The following is a 27,932-nucleotide window of genomic DNA, read 5'->3' on the forward strand; positions in this document are numbered from 1 at the left end:
CGAGGAGCGGCGCCCGCTTCTGGGCCTCAAAAGAAAACACCCTTGACGGGTTTCCAAGAACTTTCCAGGAAAATGAGGCGGGGCCCCGAGCGCCGCCCAATCGCGGCGCAGGGGGCGGGGCCGAGGGGCCGCGGCTGCCGGGCACTGGCTGGCTGGAGCGTGACCCAGAGGAGCAGGGAAAGACCCTATTTGGAGAAAGCCCGGGAGGGGCCGCGACTCTACGGAGCGGAGTCCAGACTTCCTTTGGGCACTTGCCTTTGCTGGGGACAGGCGCCCTTATTTCTTTGTAGATGGCAGCGCGTGGGTGGGGTCACAGGCCTCCACGGCGGTCTGTCTGGGGTGCAAGCGACTCCTGTGCTGCGCACCTGGAACCCCGGACTCTGTGTGTAGGGTGGTGGGGAGGTGAGTGGCGTGGGGTGAGGTTTGGAAAGGGATATGGGGGAGAGGGAGGGGGGGAGGCCCCAGATCCAAGCAGGTCCACGGGGATCAAGCCTGAGGCTACCACAGGCAAAAGAATCCAGGCAAGAACACGGTCCCTGAAAGCGTTTGGGGAGAAGGCGCACATCCCAACCTTTTTCACCTGGCTGGGCCATCCAGCCTCCGCCCATGCTGGCCTCGGGCTTGCCCACCAATCAGGGAAGAAGTGTTTACCCACTTGGGGAGGCAGGCAGGGTCAGTCAGCCCCCAGCTGACCCCACAGGACAGTCCACTTGTGTTTCTGAGCTGGTGGGTCTCCATAAAAATGCAGAAGTGAGATCTGGAGCTCCAAGTACCTGGAGTTAAATTGATGTACAGTGATAAAGGTAGAGGGACAGAGCAGTGACCCAGAATCCCATCCACTTGGAGCACTTGCTAAATTTGACCCCCAACATCTGGTATTGCCCCCATTTTGCGGACTGGGACTCAGTAGTCCCAGGGGACAAAATGCCTTGCTAGGAAATAGCAGGGTGAGAGTTTGATCCCAGATCTGAATCATGAACCCATGCTCCTACCCGTGACCTTCTCCGCCTTGTCCTGGTTCACTGAACTCACCAAGGAGCATTTTGAAAGACCATGGGAGCTGGGCACACCTCCTCCAAGCCCTTGGGCCAGAAGGAGGGTAAGAGAACTGGAAAAGTGGAAGGGTCCACTCCCCCTCACCCCCCACTGCCCAGTGTATACCCCAGGTTCCCTGGAAAGAAGATGAGCTCAGGTCACCTGCTTCGATGGCTTGGGGCCCCTGGGTAAGACAGGTCTTCAACAAGAGCTGTCTACTGTCCCATTACTATGAAGACAAAGGGACTTCACTCCTGCCAAGCAGCAGAGCCAGGATTTGAAGCTAGGTTCCTATGGGGCCAGATCCCAAGCTCTCTACCCCAAGACTCTACCCTTTCCCTCTGACTGTACCTACTTTATCGAACGCTTACTATGTGCCAAGCATTCTCAGTCATTTCATGGTCTAACTACTGCATATATTGTCCCCTTCTTACAGGTGGGGAAATGGGGCACAGAGAGGTTGCAACGTAACCTAGATCTCACAGTTGGCAGGTAGTGAGTTGGGGCTGGATGCCCAGGGCCCCAGCCCCTTCCCCACTTCCTCCCTAGGTGCCTGTGACATGCCAACACCCAGAGTCCTTCAGGATCGAGCTGACAAGTCCTGAGTGAAGCTTTCCTGCCCCCAAGCCAGTCAGAGCGCCAAAGCTCCCCTACAGGAAGTCAGGGATTTTGCAGTTCTGTGTGTAAAAAGGGCCCAAGGGTTTTGCCCTGCAACCACCCTTTGTGGGCGCAATGCACCTCACCTGGTGCTGGGAACAGTGGCGCGTGCCTCTGGTTTTCCCCAGGTGTTGGCGGTAACGTCTAGCCATCTCATTACGTACCTCCCTGCTCTGTGCCTGCTTCCCTCGCGTTCCTACTGACTGCTGGTCCCACACTGCCACCCAGTGGCAATTCCTCTTATGGTTTCACTTGCCAAATCTACAGACTCCTTTCGAGGGTAACTCCTCTCCTGCACGCGACGCAATGGGCCTTGCTCCGGATCTCCCTGCCCCTCCTCACCCAGAGCAGTCACAAGATGGGTCACAGAAGACACAGCAGTTTCTTCCTCAAAGCCTGGCTCATTTGGTATCTATCTTCTCACCATGTGCAGCCTCCCCCCTCCCAGAAGTACATTCCGGGTGTGTGTGCGCGCGCGCCCGTTGTGGGTGCGGCGGGTATTCTGCTCTTCCAGACACTTACTGGACCCCTGGTCACTGTAAGCTATTCCAAAGGCCTCAACCCCATCCCCGTGGACGTATAGCTATCATGTGGGCTGTTTGGCAGAGATGGCCACCCTGAACCCACCCCTGCCCCTGCCCAGCCATCCCAAATACTGAATCGTCGCATCAGTGTGTAGGTGGATGCGGCAGATAGCTGCTGGAACATGAGCAGAGAGCGGAAACCATGCGTTCTGACTCAGGGGTTAGCGAGCAGTTGAGAAACGTCTGTCTATGTGGGACCCACGTGGGGAATGTGTGCGCTTATGTGAGCACTGGCCTTGGTTATGGAGACTGCAAGGGCAAGGGCAAGGGCATCGCCAGTGCTGAGCCTTTACCTGTCTGTAGAGTTTGAATTTATTATAATAAGCAAGTTTTACGTATGCAAGTAAAACTCGTAAAAGTCCTCAGCAGAGGATGTGTTTACTGATTATTTAGATATAGAGAAAGGGAGAGAGAGAAACATCAATACGAGAGAAACATTGATCATGGAACCCTGCTGGTTTGAAGGTTGCTTTAAGGAGGCAGGGAAGACCCCCTAGTCCAACTCAGTGCGTGTGCACAGCGGGTACTCGCTCTCTAGAAGCTGCTGTTCCCAAGAGCCTGGACCTGCAGCCCAGGCGACCACGTGCATATGTGTTGGGGCATCAGAGATACGTGGGTGAGACGGAGGCCCCGGCGCCTGCAGTCCTAGAAGCAGCCTGTAGGTGACAGCAGAGGCACGCGTAGGGATCCTGTACCGAGTCGCACCTTGCCAGTCCCAGGTAAACCACCTGGTTCGTGTCCCTCAGCCTCGGTGTTGGAGATGTGGGTGGGGGATGTGCAGCAGTAGCGCAGTTTTTCAAGGAGACTGCAACAACCCCTGTGGCTCTAGCCAAGTTGTTTCCTCGCGGGGGGGCCTCCATTTCCTTCATCTGTGAAATGAGTTAAGAGTATGTAATGAGAAAATGGCTCAAAATAAGGAAGTCTTAAGATGGGCTCTCAGAATAGACCTAAATAGGAAGGAAAAACCACAAAGCTAATAGAGAATATCTGTCCCTGAGGTAGGAGGAGGAGACTTTTTAATTGCCAAAAGCCCAAACTATAATATAAGGAATTTAGAATTTCTGGGCTAAGGATGTTGTATCCCAAGGGAAAAAAAAAAATAAGCCAAGGATACGAGCAGGAGATGCACAAAGCGGGAGAGAAGCCAGTGGTCGAGAGACGCCCAGAGCCACCGGGAACTAGAGAAACACGAATCACAACGAAATGCCATTTCACTCAGCATTTTGTTGGCAAAAATTAAGACTTTAATAAGTACGCTGGCGGTAGGGCACCGTTAAGGACGTCGCAAGCCTTACAAGCCATACTGGAGGGCCACCTGGCAGCCCGAAGAGAAAACACCCAAGTCAAGTGGAGAAACAAGACTTCCTGCGCTGCTTGGGCTCTGGCTGTTACCAAAAAGCCCTGAGGAACTGGGATTGACTTTCGAAGGTAATAAAAGCCCAAGAGAAAAAAGGCCTGATACCTTGATTGGTTGTGTGGTCCATGGCAATCTTTCCAGGGAAGGAATGAAGGTTGCTTTCCTGAAAGATGGCTAGAAGGAACTTAAGGCACAATGGACCTGAAGGACTTGGAAAAGACAGGTGTTTACAGGCAAGCCTGAGTGGCAGGTTTGTGGCTCAGCTTCTGTGCCCTGAAGGGGCAGACTGAAGGTCACCCTAAATGTTCCTTGTGTAAGTTCCAGCAAAGCAGACTGAAAGATCATGTGTGATCATTTGCTGCTCTTGTTGTATTTATGCAAATGAACAGGATAAATTAAAAATTGACTTAATGCAGTCCCTTTAATGACAAGGAGGGTAATCTTAAGGAGAAAAATCGTGATTCAAGGAAAACCACAATGCTCAGTGGTAGGCTATAAAGCAGTGCAGCTGTCTTTAAAGTTTACTTTCATTTAAAGTTTGTTTTCATTTGAAAGTTAAACTATGTCTGTGGCATCATCAAAGATGCTTAATTTATAGGCAAGAAGAATGTCAAATGCCTTGCAACTGGATATCTTTTCAATAAGACAGTCTTACAGATTTAGAGACTTGTTTGTGGATTATGTTGCTTAAATTAACATGTGTTTTCTGTTTTCAAAGGGCACAAGTCTATGATCTCATTACCTGAGTGATTGTCTGTACGTATAGGCCTCATTTAATCCTCTCTGCAGCGCTGCCTCCTGAGACTCAATGGTTTAGCTGAACTAAGTGGTTGGGTTGGTGAAGAATGGGGTGGTCTGTGGGTTTCACTTTAAAACTGGTTTCTCTTTTCTATCTTAATGGGTTGAACAGAAAGGACCCAGAGGTCTGAGAGAGGGGAAACCTAAAATATTTCCCTGAGCCCAAACTAAGTATAATGGGCAAAAAGGTTTTGGACAGGTGAGATGTGTCTGGCACACCTTCCTCCAAAGAAGCCCTTTTTTCCCCCTAATGTGGGACATTGAAAAATTAATCCCTGCCTTTTGTCATCTAGTGGTTATGGATTGAATGATGCCTTCTAACCCTGTTGCCAAATCTGTTGCCCCCAGAATACAACAAGGATGCCAGCCTGTTAAACCAAGCACACTGTTGTCTGGGGACAGCCAACTGACCTGGAGTCTGTACGATCCTTCCCCATGTGGGAAGGCCACCCTCCCCTCCACACCCCCACTGTTATTAGGGATTTCTGGACCCAAGGGTAGGTAGGACGACGACCATGCTCAGCTTGAAGCAGCTAGAGGAGCTCGAGACCTTTGTCCATTGTCCCTTATAAGATTATAAAGGGTCTTAGGTCTGAGAGAGGGGGAATGTTATTTTTTATTGTTATAAAAATTAATTAATTAATTATTTAAAAAAAAAGAATAAGAATATAGGAAATGGTGAAGCCAGAGAACTTGTGTGCACGACCCATGGGCATGGACTGGGTGGGGGTGGTGGTAGAATTGCTGGGGAAGAAGGGTACTGGGAAGAGGGGAGCAAAGGGGAAAAAATTGGAATTATTGTAACATACATTTAATAAAATATACTTTAAAAACAAATAAATAAAATAAAAAATAAAAATAAAATAAAATAAAATACTTCCTGCGCTGTGATTTCATAGGTGGCTTGTAAAATCCTGGGCTCCCACAGCCCAGGCAGACCCGGTTGCTTTCCCGCGGGGGGTCCGGGCGCAGCCCCTGGAGCCCAGCAGGTTGCCGCCCACCTGGGAAGCCACGCCCCCTATCACGTCTGTCCCGGCTCTGGGGCGGGGCCTGCCTTGGGCTCCCGCCCCGCCCCGTCCTGCCTGGGAGCGCCTGGCTCTTTAAGGCTGACCAAGTTGGGCTTCAAGTCGCGGACGCGCGGGGGAGGGGTGGCAGTCACGTGGGCCGCGGGCGGCGCAACTTGAGGCTCCGGCACTGGTGGCCGCCGGCTCCCGCTCCCGCCGCCCCTGCCCTTCGCCCTCACCGCCACCAGGTTCGCTGCTGCCAGGTACGCCCTCGCTGGGCCCCTGGGCCACTCCGGCCCCCTCCCCTCCCGATAGGTGCCGGGGCGGATTCGCTTGGGCCCGGCTGCGTGACCACCGCCCCCTGCCGCGCGCCCGTGCTCTCAGGCCGTTCTCGCGTCCCTAGCGCTGTCGCCGGCCCGCAGCCCAGTCTAGCTCGGGGGCTCCAGGGCTGGGGTGTGCTGAAGCACTCTGGGCGAACCTCACTCTGTCTGCCCCTCTTCCCCAGGTGGCCCTGGACGCGCCACGCTGGGGCCGCCTCTGAGCGCCCCGCGGGGGCCATGGATGGCGAGCCAGGAGAGGAACAGGGGGGCCCGTTGCCCCCGGCAGGTGCACCCTCCGGCCCCGGCCCAGCTGGCTCGCTGGCCTCCGCGGGGCGACGGGAGCCCAAGAAGTATGCAGTGACCGACGACTACCACTTGTCCAAGAAGGTGCTGGGCCTGGGGGTGAACGGCAAGGTGCTGGAGTGCTTCCACAAGCTAACGGGGCAGAAGTGTGCTCTGAAGGTCAGTGACCCCCTCCCTCGCGGCCACAGTGGGGGGCCCGCGGGCCCAGCAGCAGAGGCCAGGGGCGCCCAGGATGCTCAGGGCCCCTGCTAAGCTTTTCTTAAGTTCAGCATCACGTTGCATCCTCACCCTCCCTGGTGGGGCCAGGCCCGGGGTCCTCAGTGCTTCATCGGTGGGAAACAGGTCGATCTGAGCTCCTGATACCCCGAGGAGCAAAGGGTGGAGTCGGCGTGGCTAGAGCCTGCTGTACCAGGAAGCGGGGGAGGAGTGGCTCCTGGCTCTGGGGTTCTGGCTCCTCCTGTGTGCTCCCACCCAAGGGGAACCCTCTTTCCATGAGACGCTCTTCCTATTGGAATGGGTCTGAGTTTCCCACTGAGGCCAAGTCACCACCAAAGCCTGGGGTGGGACTCCTTTCCCCTGTGGCCCCTGCCTCCCTGCCTGGGCTGGAGGGCGGGGAGCCGTCCAGAACCGGCTGGTGGGCAGGAGGCTGCTGATGGGCTCCCGCTGGGTCGCAAGCCCACATTGAAAGGGGCAAGCCCTGCTCCATGCCTGACGCAAGCTGGTTCCTGGGACGAGGGTGGCAGCCAGCTAGCCACGGCACACCACGGGCTCCCCGGAGGCCTGGCTGGGACCTCCCTGACACAGGTGGAATCCAGGAAGTTTGGGGGTGCTGATCTGATCTAGCCATTAGTTCTGCCTTAAGTCACTTAGTTCTGGGCTCAGGACCCTGCGCCCCACCCAGAATCCCTGGAATCTGGGAACTTCAGTCCGTTGCAGCGTGTGCCCGTGGCCACCTGGACGGGTGGAGCATGGCAAGGAGAGCAGCTCCTGCAGGTTAGAACCCAGCCAAGGATTTCCCATTCTACAGACGTGGCAGTGATGAGCCTGAGCTCAGAGTCCTGCTCTGATTCCTGGCACGCGTTTGCCAGCTCCGTGACCTTGGACTAGGTTCCAGAGTCTTGAAACCAGGTTTCTGCCTCTGTTCAGGGGAAGGCTGGGGGCTGCTGATGTGAGCGTGGAGTGTGTGCGTGGAGTAACTGGTAGAGAGCACGAGGCAGGCCTGGAGGGGCTCTAGGACTTACTTAGGGCACAGGGTCGGCAAGTGTCTGAGCAGAAACCTGGGCTCAGCTCCCTGTGTCTTTCCCAGGGGCACTAGGGCTGGTAGAGGGGGTCCTATCGCTAGGGTAGTCTTGGGGGGGATCAGGAGAATGGTCCGGAGGAGGCTCGGAACTGGGCTGCCGAGGCTGGGTCTCGGACACAGCTTTTTTGCTTACTAACCCAGCAGTGGAGTGGGGTTGGGGCCCTTTTGGGGCCCCAGGCAAGTGGTTCTTGGAGTCCTTCAGGGAAAAGATGGCTCTTCTGAGGGGGCTGGGGCCCAGAGGGTGAGAGGTGAGCCTTTCCACCCTCTCCCTGAGCACCTCCTTAGTCCTTCCACCTGTGCTAGCCTCAGGGCGCAGTCAGGTGGGGAGGGGGTGCCTGAGGCCAGAGAACCTCTTCTTAATACGGAAGCCTGGGCCCTGTGAGCCAGGCCAAGGGCTGAGCGGCCCTGTGCTGCCTCGGGAGCTGTGAGCGAGGCAGGCCCAGGGTGGGGGGCTGCCTAGGCTCTTCCCCATAGAGGCTGTGTCTGGGAGGTGACCCGGGAGCACTTCTGACCATAGCAACTTGCAAAGTACCTCCTCTTAGATGTAGGGCCTCAGTGCTGTCTCAGGGCTGGGCGGGGAGCCGGGGCCGGCCTAGAACGGGTCACCCTACTGCTTGCTTCAGGCTTCATGGTGAGCTCGGCCAGGGCTACTCTTAGGACCTTCAGGGCCTGGTGCTCAGTTGGCACTTGGGTGGGACATGGATTAGATTTGGCCCCCACCGTCCTGTTCTTGCCCCCTCACACCCCTCTCCCAGTGACCAAGCCAAGAAGCTCTTACCCTGCTAGGCTGGCCTGTATTCCAGCTTCGAAGGAGGGATTCGCATGGTCTCTGGCAAATCACACCTGTACTATGAGTGCTGGCCCGAGCCTTGAGGAGGGAGGTGGCATTTTTCCGCTTACATTTTTCCACTGTCCCCTGCCCAGGAGGGCCAGGGCCTGGGGACCTCAGCCCGTGAATGGGTCTCAGCCCTTTCTGTGCCTAGTCCTCTACCCAGCTGCCCAGGTCAGTCGAGTGGGGCCCCCGAGCTCTGTCCCTCTGCCTCCCCAGACCTGCATCCCGGTCTCCCAGGCTGGCCTGGCTTTGTCTCGTAGCCTGGATGTGTTCATGCTATCGCTGCCCTTCCCAGTGGTCCAGGCCTAGTGCCCTGGCCTCTCTCCATGCCCATCCCCTCGGCCTTGTTGCCCAAGATGGCAGATAGGGCCTTGCGTGAAGCACAGAACCCAGCAGGCACTCGTAAAACAGGAAGAGCTGTGGTCACTGTCCCTGCAGCTGTTTCTGTTCTTTGGGGGCCCTAGAGGAGCACAGTCCTCCTTCCTGGGGAGCGGGGCCTCTTCCGCTTTCCCTTTCCCTCAGCTCCTGACCACTGGCGTGGTCTGTCCAGGCCTTGGGCACACCCAGGGGCTCCCTCCGAAGGACAGCTTCCGCAGCCGATGCAGCCTTGCCCCTAAGCACCTGCTGCTGTCGCCTTGGCCGGAGCTGGAGGACTGCCTCCTGCCGGCTTCTTGCTTGTGCTCCCTCCCAGGCCTGACTGGTTAACCGGCCCCCCTTGGCCTCACTCCTCACTGGGCGCTGCCCCGAAGGTCTGTCTGCCATCAGCCACCCCCCCACATTCAAGACCCAGTCCCTCAACCCTAATCACACATATGAAAATTGGGGCCTGGAGTTAGTAGTCAGAAGTCATGTGACCCGATTGGGATGGGACCTCCGCAGAGGCCACAAGCCCCTCCCCTCCGGCTTCCTGCCCAGCCCACCTGTGGTCCTCAGCCTCGGTGGGCAGAAGTAACCATGGCCCTTAGATAAGTAAAAGCAGTGAACGGCCTTGCGGAGACAGAGGGGTTCGCCCCGTGGGAGGAGAGGTAGAGGCTTCTGTTTGGCCCCTGCTCTCTGCTCCCTGGGGCTGGGAGTGGGGCCCTGTCTTCCGGCCGCTGGAACATTTTGGAGGCCCTCGGCGCTCCCAGTGCCCTCCTCTCCTGGTCTTCACAGAGGACGTGAGCGGCGGGGACCTGGGTCCACGTGCCCTGGAGATCCCCGCGTTGCCTCATGGGTGGGGCCGGCCTGTCGGAGCCCGTGCTGCGGAGCTGGGTTTGGGGCTGGGTGGGGCTGCCGGGCAGGCCAGGTACTTCTTGCCGGGCTGCTGCCACCCCCTCACGTTCCTCCCCAGACCGGTTGGATCGGCCCCCGCAGGGCCACTTGGTACTGAGTCAGCGTGTCAGGCAGCCTGCGAGGGGCTGTGGCACAGGAGTCCCCAGTAGTGTGGCCGCTGCCCTGAGCTTCTCCCCGGGGCACCCCTCCTGGAGGGGACGTGTCTGACGGGCTCGGGAGGCTCCATGCTGGTGAGGTGCTGGGGGCTGGCAGTGGGCGTTTTCAGTGAGGCCCCCAGGGAGGCCCTCAAGCCCTAAGAAATGCACACATGGCGCTTCCGGCAGAAGTGGACTGTCTGGGGGTGCTTCCCACCCTGCCCAGCTGGCCTTGCTCCCCGCTGCTGTCAGGGTCCCCTCTGCTGGACTTCCGCCCAGGACCTGGGGCCAGCCCTCCAGGCTTTAGGCCTTGATGTTATGGATTCTGGAATTCTCATAAATGCTCCCCGTTTTCCAGAGCGTTCGGTCTGGCAGCCCCTGTGCCTCCTGCACGGCACACGTGTTACCTGACCCAGCTCCTGCCATTCATTCCCACTTCACGCGTGAAGGCGCTGAGGTTCAGAGGCGAGTGGCTTGCCCGCGGCGCATGGCTGGAGGGGGGCAGAACTGGGGTGAGCCGAGGCCGTTTGATGCCAGAGTCTTTGCCTCGAGGTCACCTCCTCGTGCCTCACGCAAGGCTGGGGGGCTGGGGGAGGGTCTCCGAGACTTGGCCCCTGGGAGGACGCTGGCATCGTCCTCCACGGCTCCCTGGCCGCCTGGGCCGGGCCCCCAGTGCTGCTGTGGCGTTTGCCTCCATCTCCTCCCTATGCAGGACTCCATGCCTGTCACTGGACAGGGCGGGACCCCACAAGGACCACGTGGCTGCGGGGCCGCCTCGGAAAGATGGCGTGCTTCAATCCCAAGCCTTGAGAGTCCAGAGTGCCACAGGCAGGAAGTCAGGTCCATAGGTGGGCGAGAGGGACGGTGCCAGGTCTGGGCCCCCCCGGGGGTCTTCAGGAAGGCTTCCTGCTCTCACCCAGGTCTCTGGCCAGAGGAGGATGTGGGTGAGGGCACAGGGAATGTGTGACCACAGCCTGGGGTGGACAGCTCGGTGCCTGCCGTGGAGGCCCCCTCCCCCACTCACGTCCTCCGTCCGGGCAGGACGTGGCTGCCCAGCGGGCTGCTGTCTAGGCCCCGTCGAAGCCTGGGCAGCCGTGGAGGACGGAGGGCTCCGTGGAAGCAGAGGTGTCTGTGCGGGGCCTTGAAGGGTGCGGACAGGTCAGCGGGACTCTCCCTCTGCCTGGGCCCACACCTGAGATCCATGCCTCTCCCTGTGGGGCCTCATAGTGTCACCAGATCCTCTGCGGAGTGGTATTGCCAGGGGTGCTCAGGGGCTCCTGGGTCGTCCTTCAGTCCTGGCTGTGTGGGGAGGGCCTGGCCTCTGTGACAGCAGAGGTCTGTCCTGTCTGCTGAGGTTTGCACTTGGGGAAGCTGTTTTCCTACTTGGATCCCTCATCTTCCTCTCCTAGGGCCCCCTTGGGACATCATCATGGGAGACCCCTACGAGGGCAGCAGGTGGAGCTTCTCAGTCTGCAGCCCCCCCCGACCCCCCCCCCCAGCTTCCTTGGGTCCCAGCCTGGCGACTGGCTGCTCTGTTTCCAAAGGTGTTGGCCACCAAGCAAGACCCTAGGTGAGGGGCGTCCCAGACATCTGTGTCCTGAGTGTGCCCCAAGCCTTCTGTGCGTGTCAGGGTCTGCTGGGCTCAGCGCAGTGCAGCCGTGGGTGCCCTGGTTCCCCAGGACAGTGATGGCTCTGCTGCCCTCACTCCCATCCACCTGAGGTCTCATGTGACCCCGCGTGAGAGGCCCCCTGGGCTGAGAGCAGAGCAGGGCTCGGGGCCAGCTGTCCTTCCTGCCGCTTTCTCCCTGAGTGACCTCGGATGAAGGCAGTTCTGGCATCTTCCGCAAACCCATTGTCTTTGGGGTGCATTGGGCCCTGGGTTTGACGTGTGGTGGAGAGCAGGGTTCGGTTGTGGTGGCTGTAACTGTCCCCACGTCCCTGCCCTGAGACAGCACAGGCCAGCAGACGCGGTCAGCGGGCAGAACTCCCATTTGGGGTGGCTTGGGCACATTTGGTGGCACGTTATTGGCCTTCATGAGAACTCACTGGCTTTGATCCCGCCCCTGGGGAAGCCAGCCCTGTGGTGTGAAGGGAGCTCTGGGTCCCTGGGCCCCTCCCCGCCCTCCCGCCCTTTCGGAATGGAGTGGATTGGGGCCTGTGGAATTGCGGTTAAGCTCCTGCTGCCTGGGGACCTGGGGTACAGCTGGGAGCAGGGGTATGAGGCGGCTCCCGGGGGGCCTCGGGAGGCCTCTGCAGCGCCGGACAGGCCTGAGACGCGGAGGACCCTGCTGGTGGGTTTCTTGCAGGTTTGGTGTGCGAGGTTCCCTCTGTCTTTAGACCAGGGCTCTGTCCTTGCCGCTCTCTCTGCAGGGCTTTCTGTCCTCCCCACCTCCTGCCCCTCTCCTTTCTTCCTTCTCAGCTCCGTTTCCCCCGCTGTTGCTCCGTCCCTCCCCTCCCAGGCCTGTCTGTCTCCCGGCTTCAGGCTTGGCCGGACCTTTCTCTGCAGCCTGCTGGCTGAGGGCAGGCAGAGGGCAGACGGGGGCTGGACAGGTCCCCGGGATTCATCCTAGTCATGGGCGGGGAGGGGCAGGACGGGAACGAGGAAGCCCTGGCTGGGCCCGTGCCACTCAACAGTGTCCCCTCCTGCGGCTGGCCTTGACCAGGGGCCGGGGAGGTGGCCTTGGCAGCTGGAGCAGCAGAGTCAGGAGCATTTGGTCCAAGAGTGTAACCCGAGGCATCCCCCACGGAGTGCGGGGAGTCGGCCTCAGCTGCGGCCTCTGCTGCCAGCTCGCTCTTTTACGGCTCAGTGAGACGTTTGCTTGGGGCCTGAGCGGGAGCCCCCGAGCCCGCGGGGGAGCCTGTGCAGGGACTGGGAGGGCTTGAGATGTGAGGTTCAACCTGCCCCCACCTTAGAGGGCGCCCCTGAGCGTGTGCCGCCCCTGCGCTGCCTGGCATGAGCACCCCAGGGCCGCTGGCTCCAGCCTGCACCCTGCACCTGGCCCCTCACCTCGGTGATGCTCAGAGGCTATTTTTAGAGGCATGAAGGGCCAGGGCCCTTCCTAAGGGGCAGCCTCCAGGAGGAACTCACAGCTTGTTCTGTAGGTGTCGCCCCAACATAACCCCTTTCCCAGGAGGTGGCAGAGGCGCTGGCGTGGCTCTGCTTGCTGTCTGGCAGGCAGTGGCGCGTGACCGGGGGGCTGGGGACAAGAGCGCTCATTTCTCCCTTGAGTTCTTCCCGCAGGCTAGACACAGGCACAGCAGAATCTAAGAATGGGGTGTTGTCCCCCCTGTGCCACGGAGGCAGAGACTGAGATTCCAAGAGGCAAAGTAACTCCCTCAGAGTGTCACACAGCGGGACACGCCCAGGCCGGGCTGGAACCCCAGCCTGTCCGGCAGCCACGTCATGGCCCTCAGCCACGCCTCCCTGTGTGCCGGGCTCCGCTGGGGGTCAGGAGCGGGCCTCTCCCATGTCACGGTCTGACCATCTGTAAGATGAGGAGCTGGGTGCTCTGCCGGCCCAGGGCCCCCTTTGGTGGGCAGTGGTGTGGGCGGTGCCAGGAAGCAGGCAGGTGCTGTGCCCCGCCTTGTCCCCTGCTGGAGCCACTCTTGTAAGTGGGTGGGCAGCACAGAGACTGGCTGGAGGGTCTCCCAGGGTGCCTCTCCTGAGCCAGCTAGCAACTGGACTTCCCAAGGGAGTGGTCAGCGTGGTGACAACGCCAGCAGGGTCTGTGCTCTGCTAGGGACAGGAGCTCAGGCTGAAGACCCTCTCTGCTGGGCTCCACGGCCCCGTTAAATCCTTGAGGCCGGCTGAGCCTGTACCAGGGGCCGTCTCTACCCTAGGAAGGCCTGAGAGAGTGGAGGGAGCACTGCAGCCATTGCCACGGCAGGAGTGTCCCTCCGTGCTGCGAGGCCACCACCCCGGACTCCGGGAGGGCCGGGCCTTCTCCCTCCCCTGCTTCCCGAACTTCTTCACGTCTGTGGCTCCATGGCCTGATCAGAGAGATGAGGCACGTTTCCCCGGAGCTGGCTGCGTGTTGGGGCCTGGGAGCCCTCCAGCTGAACAGGAGGCGAGAGGGGCCAGGGGCCAGGGGAGGTTGGAAGCCAGTGGCCTTGGCTCCCCGGGAGGAGCCTGCGTGGGGCGAGGGCTGTCTGTGCTCGGCCCGGCCTGTGTGGGGAGTTGCAGGGACGCGCAGGAAGCGAGGGCAGTGGGAGAGCCAGCCCGCAGGTCTGCCTTGGCTCCGGGCAGCGTGAGGGCTGGTCCTGGATCCCAGAGGACTCTGGACTTGGAGGGGCCTGTGCAGGCCGTCTCCTCGGCTGAAATGGTGGGGGCCGGTGCAGCTGTGGAGGGCACGAGCCGGGGGGAGTAGCGTGGCTGGCCCAGGGCGGGGCCCCAGGGCACCCGCCGCTGTCACGGCCACAGAGGCAGAGCCCGGCCTCGAGCCCGGGGTGTAAAAGGGGCACAGCGCAGTCCGCGTGCGCCCACCGCCCAGAAGCCCACATGTCCGGCGGGGGGCAGGCCTGGGCCCTCACTGCAGGCTGTGTGACGTTGGGCACCCACTTGCCCTCTCAGCGCCGCAGCTCCCCGCAGACGGAAGGGTGAAGCGGGACCCTCTCGGGACGCGGTGAGCACTGAATGAGGTGGCGTCTGTGACCAGGTACTGTGGCCCACGGAGTGCTGGCAGAGCGCCAGGGAGGGACAGTCACACTGGCCGGAAGGGTGAGCACCCAGCTGGGCTGGGCACCTGGGGTCAGTGGTATCGAGTGAGCGAGCCGCCGAGTGGGATCGGTGAATGGCCAGGTGAGGCGGGGCCAGGGCCTGGCCGGAACCTCTGGCCTGAGGCCCGCCGACCCATAGCTGTGCGTGGGTTCCATTCAGCCCCGCGAGGAGCCGGGAAAGCTGGGCAGAGGAATGACGGCACACGCCTGAGGCGCTTGTGCCAACGTGGGCCAAAGAGTTAGATCTGATGGTGGCGGGCAGTTCTCCGCAGAGCTCCGGGGCCTTGGCGGGGGCGGGGGCGCCTCTGCTCTGTAAGGAAGATGCCGAGGCCTTAAGAAGGACGTTCCCTCTTGGAATGCTGAACTCGAGGTCAGTCTACACCGTCCGGTCCCTGGAGCTGAGGCCTCTGCTCTGGGTGAGCAGAGCCGCCAGCAAGGGTCACAGTGGCGGGCCAGGGGCCAGGGTGAAGTGTGTGCCTCACCCTCACCGGCACCGACGGCACGAGGCAGGGGTGGCCCGGCAGCTGGCCGTGGGGCCTCGTAAAATGAGAGCCTCGTCCCCACAGGAAGATGATCCCAAGTGCCCACCGCCCTGGGAGACAGCAGGGCCCGCAGACCTGGCGGAGTTGAAAATGCTTGTCACGCGTGGGGTGAGGTAGATCCACGGCGCTTTCTCTCATCCCTCGCCTCCCTCCGTAGAGAACGGAGGTTCCCGCCTTGAAACCAGTATGAGTTGAAAACCCCTGTTTTTCTTCAATATTCTGTTCCGTTCCGAGGAGGCCTGAGGTTGGCCTTGACCATAGGCACCGCAGTGCCCTTGCCTGAGGCTTGGAGGAGACCCCAAGGCGGGAGGGAAGGTGTCAGGGGACACGCCGGCCCCTCCTGCCTTTCTGCTCTGCCTCCCCGGCCCAGGACAAAGCTGGAATCCCAAGGAAGCACCGGCCTGCGGTGTCCTCTCCGCCCCCGCACGTCGCTGGGCCTCGGGCCTCCTGCGGGCCTCAGTCTCCCTGCGGGTCCAGAGCAGATACGTTCATTTCACTCTGTACCTTCTGCAGAATTATTGTTGCAGGTGTTGCCTGGCGTTATGCTTGCCCCTCATATCGTAGCTAATGCTCAAGTCCCTGGAGAGTGGGTCTTGGGAAAGGTCAGGGAGTCCGAGCACACGCCCCTCCTCGGGGCAGAGAGCCTGCCTGGTTTCCGTCCCCGCTGGGACTCCCGGGAGGGTCAGAGTTAGTGCGTGCTTGGTCACACTTACGAACTGACGTGGGTTCCTGGTCCATTGTCTCTTCCAGGATCTGACCTTTTTTGGTTTTATTTGGCTTCTGTCACGCAGTAGAATTATAAATGCCAGAAGCCCCGTTGTCAATGAGCTGGGCAGTGGAACTGGGGCTCGTAGTGGCCATGGGGCGTGAGAGGGACCGGGCCGCTGGCCTCCGGCAGGGTCCCTTCGTTAGAGGTTGCGGGTTGCCGTGAAACGCAGCGTTCATAGTTCTTAACTCGCTGGTGCCTCGCTGATGGGAGAGATTGTGCCCAGCTCTCTTCCCCCGGAAGGCGTGGGTGTTCCTGCAGGGGCCACAGAGCGGCTTGGCCTGGGTGGCGGGTTAAGCGGCTGGGAGTGTGGAGGTTGCGGGTGGGGTGGAGGAAGCTGCTTGTCCAGGCTGGTGGCCTTGGGGCCTCCTGTGTGTGTGACAGATGGGGACACCTGGGAAGAGCCCAGCTCTGAGTGAGCTGGCTGTGGATCCTGGGTATGTCAGTGGGCTTGTGGGCCTGCTTGGCGGTCCTTCCTGGGCTGGGAGGTGGCCGTGGAAGGCTGCTGGGGGCTGGTCCCCAGGCTGTGCCTTCCCAGAGTCGCTGCAGATGTCCCAGCGCTGACCCCCTGAGAAGGCAGACAGAGGGCTTCCATAGCTCTGGGTGGGATAGCGGGGATGGGGCCGCAGTGGGAGGGGTCTGAGCAGAGGCTTCTGGGCTTGGTCACCTGCTTAGGCAAGGCTGTCACAGGCTGAGACCCCCGGTCTTCCTTGGGCACCTCTCTGTGTCCAGTTCTCTGCTAGGCACTTTAGAGAAGTAGTAAATATTGAGTGAATAAATGGACAGGGGGGGGGGTCCCATGCTCAGGGGTTCAAAGTCAGCATCTCAGAGGCTGGAGACATGTGTGTACCCATGGCCCCTACATTCACACATGCCCTGTGTTCCCTATGCCCATAAGGCCCATGTATACACCTGTATACATGTATGTACCCATGTTCCCATGCCCACCCCCCACCCCACACGCCTGTATACCTGCATGTACCCATGTTCCCATGCCTACACCCCCCACTCGTATACCTGCATGTACCCATGTTCCCGTGCACCCCCCACCCCCCACACCCGTATACCTGCATGTACCCATGCTCCCATGCACACCCCCCACCCCACACACCCGTATACCTGCATGTACCCATGTTCCCGTGCACACGCCCCCCTCCCCCACTCATATACCTGCATGTACCCACGGTCCCTTGCACACGCCCCCACACACACCCGTGCACCTGTGCACACATTTACTTCAGAACAGGTTTCCCGAGTCTTGGAGCTGCAGTTCGGCCTCTTCAGCTCGGGGCCGCTCCCTCCTGTCCTCACCCCTCGGGGCGGGGCTGTGTGGGTCCTTCCAGCCCTGCCGTCCTCCAGCCCGGTGGCCCCAGGGCAATGACTTCACCCTCCTTCATTCTCTTCCATCTGTAAATTGGGGCTGACTGTCCCCACCCCACTTGCCTCACCGGGTGGCACCCAGCACTCACCCCCATGAGATACAGGAGAAAAGCTGGTCAGTAAACTGCCTGTTGTTTTCCAAAGAGTCAGGCGCGGCTGTTTGCCCAGCTGGTGGGCTCAGGCCTCCCTCCACCCGCAGTGACCAGTGTCCTGGGGCGGGAAGGGGTGCTGCGGGCGGCACTGAGGAGGCCTGGCCAGTTCTGAGAGCCCCATCCCACCTGCTGCTGCTGGAGTTTTGCTGGGGTCCACGGTCCGGTGGGGCTGGCAGGGGTCTCAGCCACCAAGCTGTGGGCTCTGGGGATGCGTAAGAGAACTTGGCAAAGGACAGTGAGGGGAGAAGGGAGGTGGAAACCTCCTGACAAAGCGCAAGGTTAGATCAGTGTCCTGCGTTCAAGGAAAGGTCACCTCACATTCCATGCTGGTCTCCCTTTACGGGGGGGTCACACCGCAGGTGCAGCCGGGAGCCCTCCCTTAGGGGAAAGCTGGGGTTCGTCTCTCCAGTATGTGTCAGGGTACCTGGTGGGTGCTAGCAGGAGCTGTGGAGCTGCCCAGAAGCTGCCACAGACCCTCCCGCTTCTGGAAGCCCAGGGGACATAGGGTGGGAGTCGAAGGAGGCTGGGGCCTGCTGGGTTGGCAGGAGGCCACCCATCTTTTCTTCCAAGCTGTGACTGGGGACCAAGATGTCTGTTGGCCCCTTTGGGTTCAAGCATCTGGATATGGGGTCCGTGGAGGCCCAGGGGCTACTCTGTGGCGGCAGGGATGTGGGAGAGGGGCTACAGTAGGCACTTTGCAAGGAGCCCTTGGCCAGAGGTCCCCCTTGTGGTTGCCCTCCCCCCAGTCTAACCCAAGCGCTGCCCCTTAACACTAGGGAAACAGAGGCCCGGAGGAGCAAAGGACTGACCCAAGGTCACACTGAGAATCGGAGGAGAACCTAGGCCTCCTGTCTCCTCGCCCTGTGCTCATTTCCACGCCCGGGAAGATGGGGCTTTTGCTGGGAGACAGCTTGTATGAAAGGTGGTATGGACTCAGGTACTTGCATGAAGGAAGCCAGCTTGTAGCAATGGCCTTGTGGGCTGGAGCAGTCAGGACGGGCTCCACGGAAGAAGAGGTAGTCGGGCTCACCAGAGCGGGTGAGCTGGAGACAGTGGGGAGCAGGTTCGGCCAGCTGGCCACGGCTTTCCTGCGCTGAGCCTTCCTGAGCCCCTCTCAGTGTGTGATCTTACTCTGTCCTCGTGATGCGTTAGGCAGGTTTATCATCCTGAACCCTCAGTTATAGATTTGGTCATTGAATCTATAGATGTCATCTGAGCCAGTGCTCTGTGCCAGGCCCTGCACCCAGTAGTGGGACCCAGAGGTGACCAGGCTGCCTGGCCCTGCCCTTCGAGGACACAGCCGGATGAAGGAGCCAGCATGGTGGCCTCCTGGCTGGGGAAACAGCCGTGTGATCTAGGACCAGTTCCTCCTCCTCCCTGTGCTTCAATTTCTCAGCTAAAGAATGGTGATAATGAGGTCCCTTCTTCCTAATATTTATAAAGGGCTCCGAACAGAGCCAGGCATGTTGAAAGTGCAGCCCGTGCGTGTGTGTGTGCGTGTGTGCGTGCGGTTATCAGAAGGGACAAGCTAATTGTAGGTTGTGAGCAAATGCTACATAGGCGGGAGGTAAAGGGAGAGGGAGCCTTCTGGAGAGCTGGAAATGTTTTCTGTCTTGATGGGGGTGTGGGTTCCAGGGGTGTGTGTGCACTTGTCAAACTCATTGAACTAGACTCTTGAAATTTGTGTATTTTGCTGTATGTAAGATAGACCTCAATAAGCAAGCACATATATAAAAGAAGAAGAATAGAGGGTGGAGAGAAAATGAGGGACCTTGAGGTCCTCTTTAGAGAGGGTAGTCAGGGAGGGCTTCTGAGAGGAGGTGACATTGGGATTTCTGGAAGAGAAGAAGGCTGTAGTTATGGGAAGAAAGTTGAAGAAATGGAGGCTCTAAGAGGTTTGGGACTCAAAGTCAGCTGTAGGGATCCAGGGTGACAGCCCAGGAGATTCCTTGGTGGCTGGGCCTGGGGGGCGGGGGGAGCGGCACTGAGAGAGGTCAGTGGCGGCATCGGTCGTGTTTCCTAGGAGCAGCCTTCAGAGCCCCTCAGTTCCGCGCCCAGGCTATGGGCTTGGGAGTTTCTGAGGGAAGAGAAGGGACTTTGGTGGCAATGAAGATGCCAGGAGCAGGGCAGGTGCGGAGGGGTCCAGGAGCCAGCCTGGGGGCCTGACAGAACAGGGTCAGGTCCGGCTGGGGGCAGGGAGAAGTGTTAGGGGGCCAAGGACAGAAGGGGCGCAGAGAAGACAGAACAGAACAGGGAGGGAGGATGGGGTGTCCTGGGTCCTGTGGCTAGAGCCCCCTCAGGACACAGTGGTGAGTGGGGTGACCAAGCGTCTGCCCCCAGCGCTGTGGGCAGGAGCTGTGTGGGCCTGGAACTGAGGGGCTCTGTGGGAGGCTAAGGCAGCAGGAGCAAGGGACCCCTGGTTTCCAGGCTGGGGACGGAGCAGGGGCCTTGGAGCCGGTGGAGGGCATGCCCAGCTCCCGGCACTCCCGGGCTGGGGCGAGCGAGCAGCTGCAGTGGGGGGCAGCCAACGGGCAGCAGATGCCAGAGCGCACTGCCTGCCTTCCTCCCCGCACGGTTACCTTTGCCTGGAGGGCCTGGGCCCGGAGCCTCCCGACACAGTGGCCGGCAGAGGAGGAAACCTAGGCCCGGGCGGCCGGGAGTCCTGCGTGTGCCGGAAGGACGGAGCCGACCTGAATCCCAGCCTTGCTTTCCCACGCTGTCCCCAGCCCCACTCAGCTAGGAACAAATGCGGCTGGGCCTGTGCTGAGTGGCCTTGCGGGTGGGTGGCTTGTCCCCATTCTCCCCGGTCAGGGCCACTTTCCTCTGCAGGCCGACTTCTCCTCCTCCCCCGTCCCCCTCCCCTGAGCAGGGCCACCCGGGGGGCCGGGGCCAAGTGCTTGCTTCTGGGGATTGGCCTGATGCTTGGAAGCCATAGCCCAGGGCTGAGGAACCCTGAGCGAGGATCCCGGGGCCACCCCTCTGCTTCCTGCCCTGCCATCACGCGTCCTGTGGGGATGACGCTGCTATTATTCTGTGGCTTGGAGTTGTGAACGTTTGCCTGAGGTCACACTGAGTCATTGAAGGAACTTAGCCCCAAACCCAGACTTTGCCCCACCAGGTCCTGACCTCCTTCAGCTAGGGTCCCCTCTGCCCCGGACTCTAGCTCTGGGTCCTCGGGTCCTCACCCGTTGTGCCATCCCATTGTAAAAATGAGACCAAGCATTGTATGGCCCCCGGCCTGAGATCCCACAATTGATGTGTGATGGGACTTGAAAACCCATTCAATTTCTGCTTCAGTTGCCACACCCCCCCAAGGGAGGCAGGGGCTTCTCTGCCCCTCCCAGGGCTTTCCTGAGTCACCAGCCCAGCTGCCTGAGTCTGACCCTCCATCAAGTCTAGAGGCTCATTGGACCACAAGTCAGGGACACCTGGGTCCCAACCCTCATTTTGTCCTTCATAAACTGGGCGACCTGGGGCTGACCCCTGGCCCCAGAACCTCCCGGGGCAGCTGCTGTGAGCCTGACGCCCGTGTGCCGACCTGCCCGCAGATCCTGCACGACAGCCCCAAGGCCCGGCAGGAGGTGGAGCACCACTGGCAGGCCTCAGGCGGCCCCCACATCGTGCGCGTCCTGGACCTGTTTGAGAACATGCACCGGGGCAAGCGCTGCCTCCTGGTCGTCATGGAATGGTAGGTCACCCGCCTGCCCGCCCGCCTCGGGCCTCGCCACTGCCCTGCGGTCCCCGGACTCCTGCCGGCCTTCCAGGGGCCCTCTCTCCAGAGAGCAGCCCCAGGAGGGACCCCAGCCCCTGAGGAGCAGCAGCGGGCAGCTGCCGCCCCTGCCTGGCTGTGCCCAGGGTGGGAGGAACCCCTGGGGGCTCCAGGAGGGCCCCCCGGAGCTGATCTCTGCTCTGTGAAAAGGGGCTGGGTGAGCTGTGGAAGGCCACCAAGGCTGAACGCAGGCGGGCGGGCGGAGGTGTGGGGGAGAGCGGGGTGCGCACAGTCCCCTCAGCTGTCTCCTTCCCTGGGCTTGCGCTCACTGTCCCATCAGACGCTGGGTAATCCGGACCCAGAGCTGGCAACCCGCGGCCTCCTCCGCCCAGGGCTTCTCCCACTAGTACCATGGCTCAGCCTTAGCCTCCCTCAGACCCTGGGGCGCGTGTCTGGGCTTCCAGCTCCTCTCCATCTGCCTTTTGGGTCCCTTTTACCCTACAGGTCAGTAGCTTTTGAGGGAGATTTGGGGTTCAGATCCTGGCTCTGCCCCCCACTAGCTGTGTGATCTTGGGCAGCTGTTGACCTCTCTGAATCTCTCTAACCCCCATGTAAAACATGGAGGAAGATTTTTTAAAAAAGATGTTATTTACTTACTTTTAGAGAGAGGAGAAGGGAGGGGAAAAGAGAGGGAAAGAGAAGCATCAATGTGTGGTTGCCTCTCGCACACCCCCACCTGGGGACCTGGCCCACAACCCAGGCATGTGCCCTGACCCGGAATCGAACCGGCAACCTCCTGGTTCACAGGTCAGCACTCAATCCACTGAGCCACACCAGCCAGGGCTGGAGGAAGATTTTAACGTGGCACTCACCCTGTACTTGCCTCCATTCCAAGTGCTCGTGTGTGCTGCTGGTTCAGTCTTCACAGCTGTGTGAGGCTGGCTGGTGCTCTTATCTCCATTTCACGAGAGGAAGCCGAGGCACAGAGAGGTGAAGGCACCAGCCCAGGGTCACACAGCAGTGGGCACAAAGCGTTTGTCTCAGGCACTGCACATAGTAGGTGCTCAGAAAACAGTGGTCATGGAGATAATCGACACCCCTCATTTGGGGAAAACTGAGACTTGTGTGTTGGGGGTTGCCCAAGCCTCAGCTCGGTGGGCGTAGTGTCCCTGGAAATACAAGGGCTCCCTGGGGTGGGAGGTGGGGTGTCTGTGCTCACCACCCTCCCTAGTTCTAAGGGTTCAGTTCAACCACGCTGACAGGCCACCACGCTCTGGCTGTTTGGGCACAGGGAAGCTGGCAGTGACTGTTCCCCAGGGGAGGAGCCACAGAGCCTGGGACCCTGACTCGGGGCGGGGTGAGTCGCCCTCTCCCTGCTCACAGTCCCCTTTCTCTAGCATGGAAGGCGGTGAGCTGTTCAGCAGGATTCAGGAGCGCGGCGACCAGGCTTTCACTGAGAGAGGTACGTGTGTGCGGCCGCGTCAGTGGGGGGGTTTGGATGAGGCAGGCCACCTCGCGCTGCTGTGTGTCGCTGGGCAGGGCCCTGCTCCTCTCTGTGCCTCAGTCTCCCCCGCTGAACAAGAGGGTGAGACGTGTCCCCAAGGACGTCTGTGGGTCTGTCACACCTTGTTGGAGAGGGGCTCTCGGTGGCCTTGGGAGGAGGCCCCAAAGTTTCTGGTGTGGACCAGCAGCTGAGCTGGGGAGACGTGTAGGTGGGTGAAGGCCTCTGCAGAGGAAATTAGGGTGACTGGGGTGGCGTATGCGATGGGGGTCCTGAGTTGCAAGTGCTGTCCCAGGGGAACATGGTGGGTCCCCAGGCTGCCTGACCTCTGACTGCCATGACCCCCCCCCCCCCGTGTCTGCAGAAGCTGCCGAGATCATGCGTGATATTGGTACCGCTATCCAGTTCCTGCACAGCCAGAATATTGCTCACCGAGACGTCAAGGTGAGGCTCCAGGGCCCAGGCCAGGGGGCCGCGGGGGGAAATGTGGTCCACGACCCCCAGCAGCTCCCGGCAGCCACTAGACGGAGGCCAGGTCCCTTCAAGGCCTCTGCTTCCTGGCCCGCACTCATGTCCTCAGCCTCTTCTCCCCTGGCTCCAGCGTACTCATTCTGCCCTGGCCAGACGGGTCTCCTTGATCCCCTCAAACAGGGCAGTGCCGAGGGCTTACTTCAAGCTAGGAGGCCCTGGCGAGCATCTCGTTTAACCCTCACCTAACCCTGTGAGGTCAGCTGCCATTGCCCCTTTGACAGATGAGAAAACCGAGGCTCGGAGAGAGATTCAGTGTCTTGTGCAGGGTTCGTTCATTCATTTATTCATTCAGCAAGGGATTTGGTGAGCACGGAGCTGGGCCTCAGGCAGGGGCTGCCTGACGCTGCTGGGGCTTCTGTGAAGTACGAGCCTTAGTTTCAAGAGGTCAGGCCTGCTTACTCTTCCCATGGGTGAGTTCACAGACGTCCTGGAGCTCAGCCCTCTCAGTTTCCCCTCCAGGGAGCACTGTGTCTTAGAGGTCGTTGGGGTCAGCCCAGCGAAATGCAGACCGAGGCCGTGCTACAGATGCGCGCACGAGCCAGCCACTGCTAGAGCGGAATCCCAGGCCTGGGCCCTCTGCCAAGGCCAGGAGCACGGGCCACCTGGGCTTGGTTCCTCCCCACACTTGGCAGAGGAGAGCTGCGGGGCCGGCCACCTGCTGCACAGGGCCTTCCTCTGGCTGGGTGCTGCCAGCCCTACAGTTCTGCGTGGGTTCTGGATACACGCGCAGCCAGGACAGGCTCACCTTCTGAACTCTGGCTTTCTTTGGGCCCTGGCTTCCTTTTTCCCCAAGGGGAGGAAAACCTTCCACAGCGGAGGTTCCCTTGTGCAGACAAAACCTGCTTCCCTGTTTTTATGCTGATCCAAGGTCAAGTAATTTCTCTAGAACCTGAGAAATAGCTTTCACTGGCTCCACACTGGAACTTCAGCCAACACCCTGTCCTTCTGTTCTTCTCCATGGGCCTGGCTCCTACCCATTCATTAAAAACCAGCTTCAGGGCTGCCTCCTCCATGCAGACCTCCCCACTGCCCTCATCCCTCCGTCCTCTCTGTGCTGTGCAACTGGGAAGAACTGCCTCTGGGCAGCTCCTGGGGCCTAAGCAGTGGTGGCCTCCCCCCTGAGCGTCCTCAGGCAGGGCTGCGCTTCTGGCTCGTTCCAGGCTGGGTGTAAGGCCATGCTTGGGGGTGCTGTCCCGTGGGCAGCCCGTCTTCCCCCGTAACCCTCACTTAGCGTTTCGTGGCAGCATCACCAGCTCAGGCTCAGAGGTTCCTGTCCCTGGGCTCTCTGTGAACACTTGCCTCAGTTTCCCCTCTGTGAAAGGCAGGTATCACCTCCCAGCCACCTTGGTCTTTTTTATTTTCGGCCCAGGTTGTTGGTGGCGAAGGCCCAGGTCTTTTTCAGGAGATGGACTGGCTCTTCCTGCATCAGTTGGAGTGAGACAGGGAGGCAGTCTGGCTGAAGGTCACCTTGGGACTCATCCCCACCTGGTGCCTAACTCCAGACCAATGTTTTCTATTCCCGGCCCAGCCCGAAAACCTGCTCTACACGTCCAAGGAGAAGGATGCGGTGCTCAAGCTCACCGACTTCGGCTTTGCCAAGGAGACCACGCAGAATGTCCTGCAGACGCCCTGCTACACTCCCTACTATGTGGGTGAGTCCTCGGGTCATGGCGTGTACCTCCCTCCCCCGACTGGGCCCTGCGGTGCTGTGGGCGGCGGTGGGCCGCACACGTAAAAGGGTTAAAGCCCAGCAGGAGGGAGAGGGATTCTGTCTGCATGGGGATGGTGATTGGGGGCTCAGGGGGGAGGCGGTGGAGGCTGCAGACATGGTCTTCCAAACTTCAGCTCTGCGTTTGAAAATCGATGCAGGAAAATTCTGGCTGTGGCCTGTGAGCTGAATGACATCACAGCAGCTCTAAATATATTCGCGATAAAAGGCTGCCACCGGCTCTGGACGGAGCCCAACTGCAGAGCTTTTCCTCCTTCTCCGCTTCTTATCTTCCTGGGATTCATATTCAGAAAGTGGGCAGGCCTTTCCCTCTGCATGAGAGGGATGCAGGCACCAGCCGTCTGTCTTGTGGAAGAGGGTCTCTCAGGCCAGGGCGTGGATTGGACCTGGGTGTGTGTACACACTCACGCTTCCCGGAAAAGGTCCTCGCTCCCACGGGAGTGGGCAGCCCCCAGATCCGGAAAAGTCCCCTGCCCACTAGTGGCAAGGGCCCCCTTCAGCAAGGGCTCGCCCTCAGGCCAGTCTGCCAAGAGCTGCTGAAGGGGTGGGAAGCCCCAGAGGCAGCAGAAACGGCACTTTGTTTATCAGGACATGTTCTGCTGTATTTTGCCTTAAAAGAACCTGGCCTACCCACCTCATTGCTCTCACGGGAGGCCCAAGGCCCGTGGGTGGGAGCCAAGATGGCAGAGGGGCCCAGAGCTCTGCCCTGAGTCCTTTCTTGCCCTGTTTGTTCAGGGGGGCAAGGGACACAGGACAGCTGGTGGCTGAGGCCCTTTCACCTGTGACAGACTGGCCTTCTGTCCTCCTGCTCCGTCACCAAGGCTGAGCCCGGCCCAGAGGAGCTGGGAGACCATCCTTCCTCACAGCCCAGCCGCAATATGGGTTAATGTTTTTTCCGGGAGCTGTTTTTCTTCCCTCAATTTCACACACGTGCTGCCTTCCCAGAAGGTGCCAGACACCAGTCTGCTCTGCCCTACCCCCCAGTCTGGGTGCCTGCTCCCCACCTTGGCCCAGGCTTCAGGCTGCTGCCTGGGCTCTGAGACCCTTGGAGCTGAGAGCTGCCCTGTGCCCTCTGCTCTGGCAGCTCCTGAGGTCCTGGGTCCACAGAAGTATGACAAGTCGTGTGACATGTGGTCCCTGGGCGTCATCATGTACATCCTGTGAGTACCACCCCCTCTGCTGCTGAGCACCTGAGGGGTCCCTCCTCATGCAGGCTGCCCTTCCTTTAGCCTGGAGGCCCCCGATACAAGGGCAGGTGGCCCGGAAGAGCCTGGGGGGAGGGGCAGAGGGCTGGGGCTACTGCTGCGGTGTCTGGCCGCCCGTCTCCCCAGACGGGACCTCGGGGAGGGGAAGGGGCCTGCTCTGGCCGTGTCCCCACGCCTGTGCCAAGAGACCTGCCCTCCCTCAGCCTGTGCGGCTTCCCGCCCTTCTACTCCAACACGGGCCAGGCCATCTCCCCAGGGATGAAGAGGAGGATCCGTCTCGGCCAGTATGGCTTCCCCAACCCTGAGTGGTCGGACGTCTCGGAGGACGGTGAGTGGCCGCTCTGCCCCGGACCCCGGCCGCCTCCGTTCTGGGCGATGCTGCCCTGGTGCCACACTGACCCGTGTGCACGTGCTCACACCCCCACGTCCCAGGTGCGGGACCCTAGGCCAGTCAGCTGACTTTCTCGACTTCCGTGTCTCTCCCCGTGGAAGGGGCTCAAAGTTTGCCTCCTCAGCACTTCCTCCGCCTGTCCTGCCTCACTCGTATTTTCCCTGCCCCGTCCGCTGCTCACTGCTGCGTGCCCAGTGACCCCAGCCGGGCACGGACGGGCCAGCTCCCTGTCGCTGGGGGCTAAGGACTTGGGAGCGCGTGCACAGCTGGCGGTCTGGGGGGCCCGGGCTCCCAGGAACCCCCGCACCTCACCAGGCTCCCCTCCCCAGCCAAGCAGCTCATCCGCCTGCTGCTGAAGACGGACCCCACAGAGCGGCTGACCATCACGCAGTTCATGAACCATCCCTGGATCAACGTGAGCGCCCCGGCCCTGTGGCGGGTGGGGTGGCGACGGCTCAGGGGTCCTTGGCGCGGGCTGCAGACGTGTGGTAGTGCCCCGCCGACAACCGCGCTTTGCCACTGTCCCGCCGGGCTCCTCCTCCCTGAGCCCCGGTTCCCCCATCAGAGACCGGAAGAAGGGATGTGGTGGGTGGGTGGGGGGCAGCGAAGTCCCAGATGCACGCAGGCCCTAACCCACGGACTTGGGGCTCCTTGCAGCAATCCATGGTGGTGCCGCAGACCCCGCTGCACACGGCCCGAGTGCTGCAGGAGGACAAAGACCACTGGGACGATGTTAAGGTGGGTGGACTTGGCCTCAGTTTCCCTGCAGGTTCTAGGGTTTTGGAAAATGGGACCCCAGGGTGGTGGCTCCCCAGGTCTGGGCCGTGGGCTCCTGCCCCTGTGGCTGCACCAGGGTCCAGCTGTGGCGCGTGGACCCTGGAGCTGCGCTGCCCCCTCAGGGTGGCACTCCCGGGACACTTCCTCAGTGAAGGGCGGTTTGGGCCAGGGGCCAGGGAACGGCCTTTGGCTCCAAGCTTTGACATAACCCGTCTTATCTACAATATTTGGGAGGGTGTTCGGCCTGGTTTTTGGCTCGGCAGAGGCCAGCATACGGGGCAGCAGCTCAGAGCCCCCAGCCTCCCAGGGCCCGGTCTTCAGGCTCCAGGGCTCTGCGCGCCTAGTAAGATCACGTCCCCTGCAGGCCTTTTGGTTCTGAGTAGGTGACACGGCTCCAGGTCTCTGTCCTAGTTACCCTGGTGTCCCAGGGAGTCATTAAGGCACTTCCTGTGCCTCCGAGGATAAGCGGGGCGTCTACCGCAAAGGGCTGTGGAAAGGGCTGGGCGGTGTGGATGAGCAGGCCCGCGCTGGGCACGCAGTGGGTACTCGGGCAGCAAAGGTGGTCATCGCCATCAGTGACGTCACGAAGGGGCTGCCCAGGCAGGAGGGCGAGGGCTCCTGAGGTCAGCACGTCCTGCTATCTGTCCCCAGGAGGAGATGACCAGCGCCCTGGCCACCATGCGAGTGGACTACGACCAGGTGAAGATCAAGGACCTGAAGGCCTCTAACAACCGGCTCCTCAACAAGCGGAGGAAGAAGCAGGCGGGCGGCTCCTCGGCCTCACAAGGCTGCAACAACCAGTAGCTCGTGGGGCCTCGGGGAAGCCGGGCCTCCGAGCCTGGGGACAGACTGGAGCGGACGGAGGCCCTGACCCACAGGCCCACGGTCATTTTTTTTTAAACAAAAGGACTATTTTGTTGTGTTTTAATTTGTCACT

The 27,932-nt window shown here is 60.5% G+C and overlaps 1 protein-coding gene across 1 annotated transcript; it reads left to right on the top strand.

Annotated features, from left to right (window-relative positions):
- The first annotated feature begins 5,572 nt into the window (after positions 1 to 5,572).
- On the top strand, positions 5,573 to 27,923 carry MAPKAPK3 (MAPK activated protein kinase 3). Its single transcript, XM_090284830.1, has 11 exons — positions 5,573 to 5,698; positions 5,941 to 6,217; positions 20,701 to 20,840; positions 22,259 to 22,323; positions 22,727 to 22,806; positions 24,422 to 24,545; positions 25,707 to 25,782; positions 26,031 to 26,155; positions 26,548 to 26,633; positions 26,876 to 26,956; positions 27,647 to 27,923. The coding sequence occupies exons 2-11, from the start codon at positions 5,993 to 5,995 to the stop codon at positions 27,797 to 27,799; spliced, it is 1,155 nt and encodes a 384-aa protein (XP_090140956.1). The 5' UTR covers positions 5,573 to 5,698; positions 5,941 to 5,992; the 3' UTR covers positions 27,800 to 27,923.
- The last annotated feature ends 9 nt before the right edge of the window (positions 27,924 to 27,932 follow it).

The sequence above is a fragment of the Furipterus horrens genome, unplaced genomic scaffold (genome assembly GCF_987537825.1).
Source record: "Furipterus horrens unplaced genomic scaffold, mFurHor1.1.pri manual_scaffold_7, whole genome shotgun sequence".
Lineage (NCBI taxonomy): Eukaryota > Metazoa > Chordata > Mammalia > Chiroptera > Furipteridae > Furipterus > Furipterus horrens.